This window comes from Oncorhynchus nerka, linkage group LG25, assembly GCF_034236695.1.
Source record: "Oncorhynchus nerka isolate Pitt River linkage group LG25, Oner_Uvic_2.0, whole genome shotgun sequence".
Classification (NCBI taxonomy): Eukaryota; Metazoa; Chordata; class Actinopteri; order Salmoniformes; family Salmonidae; genus Oncorhynchus; species Oncorhynchus nerka.
Genome location: NC_088420.1, coordinates 40,391,597 through 40,404,498, shown reverse-complemented (window position 1 = coordinate 40,404,498; position 12,902 = coordinate 40,391,597). Strand labels below are relative to the sequence as shown.

The 12,902-nt window shown below is 41.8% G+C and overlaps 1 protein-coding gene across 1 annotated transcript in view; it reads left to right on the top strand.

Annotated features, from left to right (window-relative positions):
• LOC115109513 (low-density lipoprotein receptor class A domain-containing protein 3-like) overlaps nt 1-8,110 on the top strand; it is a 117,380-nt gene extending 109,270 nt beyond the window's left edge. The window contains exons 5-6 of the mRNA XM_029634470.2: nt 2,148-2,550; nt 2,974-8,110. Of these exons, the coding sequence (XP_029490330.1) occupies nt 2,148-2,550; nt 2,974-3,184 (614 nt within the window). The 3' untranslated portion in view covers nt 3,185-8,110. The remainder of the gene's footprint in view (nt 1-2,147; nt 2,551-2,973) is intronic.
• Nucleotides 8,111-12,902: the final 4,792 nt, after the last annotated feature.

The following is a 12,902-nucleotide window of genomic DNA, read 5'->3' as shown; positions in this document are numbered from 1 at the left end:
TCACTATTGAGAGTGATGATGGCCTAATTCATAATAAAGTAGGCCTAATTTGGTGTTTTAGGATTTTACAAATATTACGTTTTCCTTTTAGCTACTTACAGTATGTGTAGGCAAAGGCAACCATACAATTTGGATGATGCATTGTATGTACATTCTAAAATTCATGTCGGTACCAACTTTCATTCAGAAATAATGGCGTAATAATTATACAAAAATGGTGCTCCGGTAGGCTACATTACCAGCGCTACCCCACTGGTTATAATGAATGTAAAGCAATTGCCGTGAACAGTCAACTGATCATTGGGACAGCGTCATTGCGCTGCTTTGAGACAAACATGGGAACTCATCTTGATAATTAAATCAATGTCAGATTTAGGTTTTTACTGAATCTCTGTTTGGATATTTGGTCAACATTAGGCAGACAATTGTTAGCTAAATGTATGGAAGTGCTCATGATCATTAGTCTAGCAATTGAAAGTAATTCAGATGTTACACCCACATTAGGCCTATAGTCTACCTAATGAGCTTCCCTGATGTTTTCCTGAACTTTTCAACACTTTTCTGATGCATTTTAGTCATTTAGACTAGTGATGCGAATACACGTTCGTACGCTTTTCCCATAGACTATTCAAGTCATTTCACACATTTTTTATTGTTTAAAAAGGTCATAAGGTCATCTGCATCATTTCAATAACAATATAGCTGAAACTACTATTGGCTTCATTGATTTACTAAATGTATTCCCTTGTAAATGTACGCTAAGCTAATTGCTGATAGATGATTAAAACAAATATTGTAACAGTTGGCCTACCGAAACAATAACGTCATATGGGGTTACTGACCACACTCGATTGAATTAATGACAAAAAGTGTTGACTATTTGGCCTTGGGGAGAGCACAGCACATGAAAGAAAACAGCGCTGCAGGTAGGGGTGCTGGAAGTGTTGCACGTACATTGAAATACATTTGCCAAACGCATAGGCCTAGTGAGTCTACAGTCGGGAATCCAGCAATCAGGCAGCCCTTGTGGCTGATTTGTGGCTGTCAATGAACAGCAGGCAGCAGCTAGAAGGTATTTCGCAATATTTCAAAATTCAATTGCTGGGTAAATCTGTTTGAGTAGGTGAGTGCCACTGGAAAGTTGTTGGACTATAATTTCCTCCTCGTATTGTAGGCCTAAAATCTGTGTATCCAATATTTTCATTTGCGTATGCTATCGGTTGCTTTTAAGACATGGGTCGTTCCTTTTATTGATCGCAGTATGTAAATGTCAGAGTCGCTTGACATTTTTGATCATTTTTGTGGTATAAAAAAGTATTAGTGTAATGTCTCCAGTCATGTACAATGACGTCGAAATGCAGGAAATTATTTTAGAAAGGCCCTTTTTTTCTCGGACCCACAAACCCCTCATCCCTGGTCTTCAGGACTGGGCCCCGAATATTATGAAACTCTGGTGATCGCCCTGATTATGAGTTCCTTTTGTCTGTGTGTCTGGCGAGCGGGACGGGTGGCAGCGATGGGATCCCTTTATCTGTTTTTCTTTTACTGCGCTAATTACTGTAGCATTTCATTTTTGTTTTCGACCGCTCTCTGCAGAGCTCAGCGCATAATGAATAGGACCAGGGAACTGAGGGAAGGAACGGCCGGGTCTGAGTGAATGAGCATCACCATGACAGGGGAAGGGGTGTTGGTGATTGTTTTGTGGCGACTGTTGGGGGAGGGGGGACGCAACTTCTATTCAGGCTAGTTCTGAGTGCGACCCATGGTCTCCCCAGACTACCTCCCCCCATACAGGAAATGTTTCCCTCCTCTCATCTGGAATAATAAAGCACAGTGCTCCTTATTAGTGTTGCAACTCCTGTTCATTTCAACCAGTAGGCTGCTGCTGTGTTTCTGACTACTATCCCACTGTTCCCTTTTCTCATCTTGACCTGTGAGTTCCTAAGTGTTACTCTCGTGTGTGCGTGCACACATTGCTCACTCCTCAACAGCAGTAATCTGACATTCCCCGTAGTGTTGCTCTCTGTTTTCATCTCAGACACAAAGCTCCTGAACTCTGCATCACTTCCCTAGAAAATAACTGTAAGATCATTTTGCCCCTTAGAGCTAGTCCTACATTAAACAGATCCATATATTCTCTCCTCCAGAGGCTCCAGGTCAGGACTTTGTAACCCTGGACTACCGGCTGCGTTACTACCCCAGCATCACCTACGCGGTCATCGGCAGCGCTGTCATCTTCGTCCTGGTGGTGGCGCTGTTGGCCTTGGTCCTGCACCATCAGAGGAAGCGCAGCGTGCTGCTGCCCCGTGGGGTCCGGGGGTCCTCCCACCACCACCACCACCACCAGCCCCTGCTGCTGTCCCGCCTGGTCATCCTAGACCGGGGACATGTCCACCCGGCTGGCCCTGGCCTCTCCCCTACCTCCCCGTCTGCTGCGGCCCAGTACGCCGCAGGTCCCCCAGGGCTACAGCTGCTGTCTGGGGCCCTCTACCCAGCTGGCATGCCCATGGAATCACCACCTTCCTACTCCCAGGCTGTACTGGATGTCAGGTAGGCTGAGAGTCCGCTTGAGACATACTGTCAATGTAGTGTACTGGAGGGGGTAGTGTGAGAATTTTGCCAGCTGTAGCTTTGTCTATTTTAATGTGTTTGTTATATTCAAAATCAAATTGTATTTGTCACGTACACGTGTTTAGCAGATGCTATTGCGGGTGCAGCAAAATGCTTGTGCTTCTCGTTCCGACAGTGCAGTAATATCTAACAAGTAATATCTAACAATTTCACAACAAATACCTAATACACAGAAATCTAACTAAGAATTGATCTGTCTCTAAACTTAACTAAATACAATTTAGAATACTTCTGACCATAATTTGTCAATTTATTAGTTAGGACGTTAGAATGCAACAGTGCAATAGTAGCATAATTATATGTACGCTCCTTTACTCATCTATTTCTCCATCTCGCCTCCAGCCGGCCTCCTTGGTTCGACCTCCCCCCGCCTCCCTACCTCCCAGACGGGGAGGAGCTGCCGTCAGAAGGTGAGCTGCCCCAGTACGAAGCCACCACAGTGCCCTCCACTCAGCCAAATGCATGCCCATCTGAGACCCCTACACCCAGAACTGTGGCCCCAGGCTTGTCCCGGCCTAGCCTCAGCTCCAGAGAGGAGTCGGACCAGCTGTAGTCCTCTGGTTACTGCATCTACGTAGGACTAGTACCCAGCCTCAGCGCTGTGGATGGCTGAAGAGAGAAGAGCTGTGCGATATGTTAAGGCCCAAAGCACTGTCCTGCCTGCTGTGGGAATGAGAGACAAGGCGCTATTCTACCTATAGCTACAACTGACTGACTGACTGACTGAGGCACTTGGAATCATTGCTCTTGTACGCTGGCGCCCTCTGCTGGAAATGTATCTACATATCCCTGACTGGGCTTACTACTCATTCAATCAATCATCAGTCAATTGCATTTAATCTGTGGCTATATAGCACTTTTTACAAATTCATTTCTCACAGTCTGCTTAACAGAAACCATAGCCTTCTAAAGACTGAGAAAAACTCCCACAGCCTCCCAACACTATTCATCTCCTGTTGGACTGGTGAAGACCAGTTGGGTGGTTGGGCGAAGATCCTTTAGCTTGGATAAAGTTGACTGGATAGATGGTCAACCTGTGTAGTACAGTCATGCATTAACAATGAAGTAGGAGTCGCACTAACTAACAGTATTTGTGGTACTCATAATGGGTCAAATGTCACATGGTGTTACAGTGGCAGATGTATATGTTGTTTAAGAATAGTGAAAAAGGCACAGTGTCATATCTGTAATGTTACGGTTTAGCACATTAGGACGACCAGCTAGCCACAGAAGCTCTTGGGTCGTGGACATACTGCACTTCCCTCCCATCCATATTGCATGATGCTGGTTCTCTTCAATCTCTATTCTCATTGGCCATCTCTTTCGTTTCATAGGAATAACTGGAATCCTATTGCTCTGTTATAGAGCACTTATCGGGGTTGTTGAGTATGCACGTAACTTGTGTTTTGGCAGGAACTCAAATGGAAGTATTATTTAAGGAAGAGAACATGTGGATGAAAATCCTCTTACTGAGTAAGGTCCCAAAGTAAGGTTGTTCGTTTTTGGTATCTGTGCCTTTTCAAATCACTAAAATATACGTTTAACAACTGTATGTCTACTGTCCCACTCAGATTCTAGTTTGACAGCATTGAGATCTTGTTCTACTGCCCATGATGACAGTGCAAATTGCTTTGTTTTGATATATCTCCTCAGACACTGGCAGATAGGAGCAGAATGTTCAGACTGCACTTCATGTCTGACTAGTGTTTTTATGTTGATTAACGTTACACTCTGCTGCCTGAGAGCACAGGACAAACATTTTGTCAGGGAAGAGATAAAAACAATTAAGGATTTGTTTGCATTAGTGCATAAAGAGGAAGAGGAAGTAGAAATAATGTGGACTGGAGCAGAGACCATTCCACTTGGTGCCTTGGAACACAAGCGTGTACATTGAAATAAGCATTTAGGATTATCCTCAAGTAAAAACAAATCTCAATTGCATTCAAGCATTTTTGTTGAACAATGTATATTTTCAAAACGAGCCTCACAACACACAGAACTATGTGGCTGCTTGCAAAACAGTAAATGCATGAATACATTCAGCAAGGCTAAATGAGACCGAAATTGCAAATTCATCAAAAGAAGACGACTTACTGCAAAAACATCCAGACAAACATCCAGACAAGCATTGGGGTATTGTGTGTAGGTTTATGAGGGGAAAATATAATTTCATCCATTTTAGAATAAGGCTGTAACATAACAAAATGTGGAAAAAGTCAAGGGGTCTGAATACTTTCCCGAATGCACTGTACATATAGCTGACAAAACAGAAAGTGATTCTGTCTTTTAAAGATACCAGTTGGTCAATAGGTTTTCTTTGCAGTCACTACTACATCATGATGATCGAAACAGGAAATACAACTATCAAATGGTGCAGAAATAATCTCTCTCCTTTTTTTGCATACGTTACCAAACAATTTCATACATATCAAATCAAGTATTATTCATGAAAAACAAAGCACATTGTTTGCAGAATTCACTGGTATCATCACAATCCAATTCCATGTATTCAATACATACGCTGTTCTGCTCATAGGTTTGTAGACTTTCCATTGGCAAGCAGAAACACAATCCCCAATAGATCTAAGGACAGGTGAATACAGTGGAGGAACACTGAATTTATAGGCGTCAACCCTCACCAAACCAAAGGTGTGTAATATTGGAGATGACTTGTCTCATGAGTACTTAGATGGAACTGAACTTCATTTTCTGCATCTCTGCATGTCGTAAACATTCATACATCTTAGGCTGTCCGCATTGCGTAGATCTTTCCCTATATTGTACCGGATTTACTATAAATAAAACCATTGACTATTTTGTGCAGTAGTATTAACTGATTACCAGAAACAGGGAACACATTGCAACCTGTTCTCTTCTGATGAAAACAAAAATGTTATGACAGTTGTACAAAGGTACAAAAACAAGAACATTATCCGACAATCTACAAATGTATTTAAGCATTGGATCATTGTTGTTTTGCTATACGGACATTTAACCACAGTTTTAAAAAATGCTTGATTGAGAAAAACTATAAGAGCATTATTCAACCCAGTAGAAAAGTATTTGCTCAATTGACTCTCATATAGTCACTGACAAAAATGACCAGACTTTTTCTCCTTGGTTCCATAATGATGTGTTACTGACTGCACCATCTACCAGCATGTATTTCCTGACAGACTGAAATGAATCATCACAGATGTGGTTGGTCATGCATGCAGTGTTATCACACACTAAATAATATTAAAGTGTATTTCAATATATGTCAATCAGAAGAAACAAATGTTGCTCTACAAATTGCATTTTGATAGATTAAGGATATACTTTTTTGACTCCACACGTTACATTGTAACATCTTGTAAGTACTTCAACATAACTGTATCAGCTCAGTATCCTTACTGGGTTGTTGAGGCAGACATGTGGGTGGCAGGTAGCTTAGCGGTTAACAGCACTGAGCCAGTAACAGAAAGGTCACTGGTTTGAATCCCGAGCCGACTGGGTGAAACAAGCATTTAAACCTAATTGCCCCTTTAAGTCGCTCTGGATAAGAGCATCTGAAAAATCACAGAAAATAATTTAAAGTAAGACAAGCATTTTGTATGGAGCAGTGAAAGTTTAATTCCGTTTGGGACTGTTTTACCTATAGTAACTTGGTTAAAATGTCTCGTTTATTGTATTTCTTGGATTCATACTCAATCACATACTCATAGGATCCCAACTGTATCAAATGCTGTATCTGCCGTTCCTATTATACAGACTATTTTCTGAATTTGTACCATAGCTGTTTGACCAATTGAATTGACGCCAAATAATGTTTGGATAAAGAAGAAAAATACTCAATCTTTTTCTTATAAGTGTCCCAATTCATTGTTTAGAAATATGTAAGTCTCAGCTGTACAGATGATGTGAGAGAGAGAAGACTGACATTGTCTGCCTGCCTGCCTGCATGCCTGTCTGTCTGTCTCTCTCTCTGTCTGTCTGCCTGTCTGCCTATCTGTCTGTCTGCACCGCCCAGCCCACTGTGCAATAACTAGAATTATTAATTGACTGACTGGTAAAGTTCCTATCTGAAGGATCTGTAATGTATTGTTGTTGTCGTGTCATTTCCATTTCAGAACTTGTCAAGGGTTTCATGTGACTGTGTACATATACGGCGAGTGAGAGAGTAGAGACATTTATTTAAAACAAAATCATATTTAGATTTTTAACTAAGAAAATAATGTTTCATTATCAAACATATTACTTTGAAATGTTTTGTTGTGTTGGGCTCTGTACTTTGGATTTGAAATTATTCAACTGTCAGCTTTAATTTGAGGGTATTTTCATCCATATCAGGTGAACTGTTTAGAAATTGCAACACTTTGTGTACATAGTCCCCCCTCCCATTTTAGAGGACCAAAAGTATTGGGACAAATTCACTAATGTGTTTTAAAGTAGTAAAAAGATAAGTATTTGGTCCCATATTCATAGCTCTCAATTACTAAATCAAGCTTGTGACTACAAATTTGTTGAATGCATTTGCTGTTTTGCTTTGGTTGTGTTTCAGATGATTTTGTGCCCAATAGAAACATTGTAGTGTCATTTTGGAGTCACTTTTATTGTAAATAAGAATAACATGTTTCTAAACACTTCTACATTAATGTGGACATTACCATGATTACAGATAATCCTGAATGAATTGTGAGTTAGAAAGTTAGACGCACAAATATCATACCCCCAAGACATGCTAACCTCTCACCATTACAATAACAGGGGAGGTTAGCATTTCTGTTGTTTTTGTGGTGTATGATATTTGTGTGTCTAACTTTCTCACTTTCTGCACTTTAAACCTCATAGTCATTGTATTATTTCATATCCAAAGTGCTGGGATACATAGTCAAAACAACAAAACGTGTCACTGTCACAATACAGCTCACTGTATATCCCCAGCAGTCATTTGGCTGGTGGTGTTGAACAACCTATAAACCAAAGATTATCATTCATTATAATTGTAAAATCCAGAAAATGAGGCTTACTCTCCAAAGTCACGTCCCCAGTAGTGTTGTGTCTTGTTTTGTGTCAGATACCTAACTGACTAGAGGCAGGGGAGTAGTGTTACTCAGAGTCTCAGGACAATCTGGGTTGTATTCACTAGGAGCCAAGAGAAGCAAGTGGGCTGAAATGCTGAGGAACTAACTGAAATTGTCCAGTAAGAAACACTTGATTTAGTTTCCGTTGCAAAACGTCTTGCTAAGGTGTGCATTAATGAATGCAACCCTGGTCTGTAGCTTTTCTGTTACAATGGTCTGATAGTCTTTCCACATGTCACTATGCTTTCGTTTGCGATATAGAGGGATGACTGATTTGTTGTTCCATTCTGTTGGAGACTTGTGTTTCATGTCGTTTGTATCTTTTACACACCACCTTTTTGTTTCCGTTGCTTTTCTGCCTGATCAAATATATTCTGTACATTAAAAGTAATATAAAATGGTTCTGATTCAAATATGTGTCAAGTGTGTTTCTCATTAGATACAGTCAGTTTCCCATCACAATACATGTTACATGTAATTATTGTTGATTCATTTCACATGGTTGTGCCTGGGATTCAGTTCAACCATCCTACCACCCGGAGCCACTCTTTCCCTACAATACAATTGGCCTGGTTTAGGGATGCTGTTATCTGAATCTTTACACCACTTTAGTCAGAGAGAAAGCGGTGAAGCGAGAGGTTTTACTCCGCCCAAAATCATGAAAATAAGCCCATGAAGTGAGGAATTTTTGTATGGTCAATGAGTGTCGAAATTGTTCATCAAAAAATGTGACTGCTAATTGAGTGAGGCTTATTTGATTGAATATAAGTTTCATGATGGCTAAGTGGTTATGATATTTTATTTTAACCAGGCAAGTCAGTTAAGAACAAATTCTTATTTACAATGATGGCCTACACCGGACAAACTCGGACGATGCTGGGCCACCCTATGGGACTCCCAATCACAGCAAGTTGTGATACAGCCAGTTGTGATACATCCTGGATTCAAACCAGGGTGTCAGTAGTGACGCGTCTAGCATAGATGCACTGCCTTAGACTGCTGCACCACTCAGGAGCCCCCCTAAGATATAAGTGGACGCACGTGGCATTTTGGCAACTTACCCAAAAACGACTTTATGTCGGAGTTGTGCCTGTTGTCACAAAGAGGGCTTCCACCATTTTAAAGTAGTCAACTGGGTGGGGATTTCTATGAGTTGGGGGCAATCAGCCAAAGAAGATAATTGACTACTTTAAAATGGATATAGCCTCCATGGTGCTGCCCATGCCTTCACAGATGCTATAATGGCTCAGAGCGGTTGGGTTAAAAGCAGAAGGCACATTTCAGTCAAATGCATTGTTATACAACTGACTAGTTACCCCCCTTTACCTGGCCTCCTCTTGCCAACCTTCCACCTTTGAGGACATTTATGTTAGAGAGGTCACTTGAATATCTTGTCAATATAATACACCATCTTTGCTACAGTGTATGTCTGTTGTGCGGGCAGGGTTATGCTAACTCTCCCTATAGGCTATATCTTTCATTAGGCTGGACATACATGAGATGAATGCTTACTTCATACAACTCTTGTTAATCTAAAAATATGATCAAATATTTGCTACTTTCTTTTCTGTGTTAGTATGTCTGTACTTTGATCGATATCAGGGCACAACTAGTAAAAATCGAATATTTGTCAAGGGTTTGAATTTAGTCATAGTGAAAAGGTATATTGCCTTTGGGCCAGTCACCCATTCTTAGTGGTGTATTGTTTGAACGCTCAGACCCCTCACCTTCCTCACCCCATCACATTAGGACTCCTGAGTGGCGCACTGGTCTAAGGCACTGCATCTCAGGGAAAGAGGCATCACTGCTGTCCCTGGTTCAAATCCAGGATGCATAACATCTGGCTGTGATTGGGAGTCCCATATGGTTTCGTCTGGGGTAGGCGTCATTTTAAATAAAAATTTGTTCTTAACTGACGTGCCTCATTAAATAAACGTTACATTTTTTAAAATTAGGACATAACAGAAAAACTATAAGAGCATTATTCAACCCAGTAAAAAAGTATTTGCTCAATTGACTCTCATATAGTCACTGACAAAAACGATCAGACTTTTTCTCCTTGGTTCAGATAGCATCATAACATCTCTGAATCAGGCTGTCCCTAGTCTTCCATCTCCCCGACTCTCTCCCCTTCTCTACCCTCTCATCCCTTTCTGTCCCCCTCTCCCCTTTCTCCCTCTGTCTACCCCTTTGTCTGCCTCGGCCCCTCTCTCCTCTCTACCCAAACACGGAGGTGGGGGACCCTGTTTGCATAGTCCCAACCCATCCTCACAAGCCTTAATTAAAGGATTGCTCTCTCTCTCTCCTGTGTCTCCAACTCTGCTAGGACCTCGTAATTAATCTGTAGTTCAGGGTTAGGCAGACCAGGCCTACCAGACAGCTGGTGTGGAGGAGAGAGGACAGCCAATAGCTACCCAGGAAGAGACGGCGTGGCGACACACAGACAAAGACACAGGTGAAGTGTTGATTTAGTGTGGCCTGCGGTATATGAAGATGATGACCACTGGGTCCCCAAGGGAATGAGAGCAAGCCCATAACACTGATTTAATGGCCCAGAGGGGTCATTAAATAAAATTATATATATATATATATAGCACTTCATACATTACCTTTTAAGTGCTAATTGTGGTGTTGATGGTGGTAGTGTGATGATGCACATGCTATAATAAGTTGGCAGGGTATATAGCTAAGGGGCAAGGGATTTCTCTCTCTTGGGACTCTCATTTGTGTTACATTACCACCGACCGTGGCTGTTGGATGCACTACACGTGTGATGCAGCTGGTTGGTGCCACATTTCCTTTCAAATGTTTTAAAACATGCAACGTAGAGTCATTACAGACTCTTATAGTTACATCCCATGATTCCACATTGCCTCTTGTAATAATTATGGCCATTCTGAAGTAGGCCTATACAGCATTACTATAACTGAATGAGTATACTGTAAGGTGTCCAATCAAAAAGGCATATTTGACCAATTTTTACCTTTGAAGGATGGCCAAAATTAAGATTTCTCACAAAAAAAGTGTATCTCTGTGAAATGTCAATGGAGCACTGAGTGTACCACAAGCTTTTAATTTTCTTCCCACTCTCTTACACTCTCAATCACAGCCACTTGCGCTCACACACACACTCTGCTACTGGGCTGCTCTGCCATAGCTCCAGTGAACTGGAGATTAGACTGTGTTTTCTCATGTAAATGTAGTGATTGTGGAGGGGCGGGAGATGGAAGGCGGGCGTATTGTTAGTGTGGAGCCGCTCTGAGGGGCTCTGCTGAGGGCTTGGCGAGCTGGACCCTTATCAGATGAAGAACAGGCCTCAGAGGGAGGGGGTGGGGGTGGGGGGGTGGGGGGGAGCGAGGGGAGAATAGAACAGCTGGCGGAGTCACGCGTGCAACCCCAAAACACACAGAGCCCAGACGCACTGAGCACGGTGGGAAAGCCCAACGCTAAGATGTCCACAAACACACACAGTCTCTTGTGTTATTATCAGCCACCGGCCAGCGAGGGTGTGAACACACATACCACAATCACAAAATCACAAGCTCAATCACACACAGAGTAGACACAGAAAATCACACACGGACACACACCAGCATTAAGCTCAGCCACTATCCAGCATGCCTCAGTACGTACACACACACACAAACACACACACACACACACACACACACCAATTTTATGATTACACACATTAGGTGTGTTAAATCACATGTTCACACACAGACACACACGCACCCAAATAAGTGAAAACACACACAAAGAAATACACACAGACAGAAAGAAAGATGGATCAAGCAGTCTGTTTCTTTTCCAGTCTTTTAAAATCCTTAAGAATCTGTTGATGCACTCGTCCGTCAATTAAAGTAACATCATTTTAAAAAATCCATTAAAATCTGTAAATTTAAGCTACAGATAAGCCTATCAGTTTTTTTGCATGGGCTGCGTCTCAATCTACCACATTCGCCGACACCTATAGTATGTTGCCCTTCCACATCTGCAGTGGAAGGTGGCCGAGCTACAGAGGTGTTTGTCAGACCATGAGAAGCCCCAAAAATATGTCTTCTCCCGAAATAATTTGTAGCGTCTGAACAGTTTGGCCTATGGAATGACCACTCTATGGAATGGGGAGACTCTGATGGAGACAATGGTGTTCTCCACAAGTGTGTCAGGACTAAATATATGTCCCAAAAAAATGTCCCCAAAAAAATACATGTATATTTATTTTATGAGCTTTCTTAAATCTCCTAGATTTAGGACAGACACTTCAAAACCTTATTACCTATGATTAATTTTTTTGATAGCCTTTTTTGCCACTTTTAATTGTGTTATTCAATGTGTTGCTATGGGCTATAGTAGTAAAGGCCAAATTCTATATTTTATCAAATATTTGTTTTATATGTTTTTTGATACCTAAAAGTGTCCTACAATTCCAAATGAAATAGCTAAATTATCCATGGTAAGACCATCTTAAAACAATTTAATATGCTAGCTTAGTACAAGACCCACTACACCGAAGGAAGAAGAGGCCTACAACAACTTTACTGTCTTCTGCTACCTCCCTTCTTCATTCACATGCCAACCACACATTGCAGGTGTCACTCCTCATCAAGCCTTTGCTATTTGTTTTAAAAGTATGTCATACATACAATTCAAATACAGTAATTAATTCATATATCGTATTTCCTGTATGAGAAAATGTTATTCCTAAAAACCCAACCGTCAGCGCAGCACAAAAATCCACATACCGATAGATAATCAGACTCCTCTCATATATATGCATGTATGTATAAGTCAGGAGGAAGCATTAGCAGCTGAAACAGAAATACTTCCCTGCTTAAGAATAGCCCGGGTCCTTGGCTCTTGTCCTCCCCATTCAGACCAGGCCTAAACACACACACCAGCATTCTAATAGCTAATCCCCAGGGCAGGCCACCTTTGTCCCCACGTAGCCCACTGCCGATGTCTCTCTCTCTGGGCACTGGGTGACAACCACCAGCCTGGATGGTCCTGCTTTAGCCAGCAGGTTGCCAAATCCTGAAGCCTCATTTCTCCTGGGCAGCAAACAGTGCGTTGCCAAGCCCTGACAGATTTCTGACGGGCGGAAGATTGGCGTTTGTCCTTGTTTCCCTTTCTGTCCGGGATGTGCAGGGAGAGTTAAGTTAGCTGTCTCTGGGTAGTGAGAGTGTGGCGTTTGGTGGCTGTCTT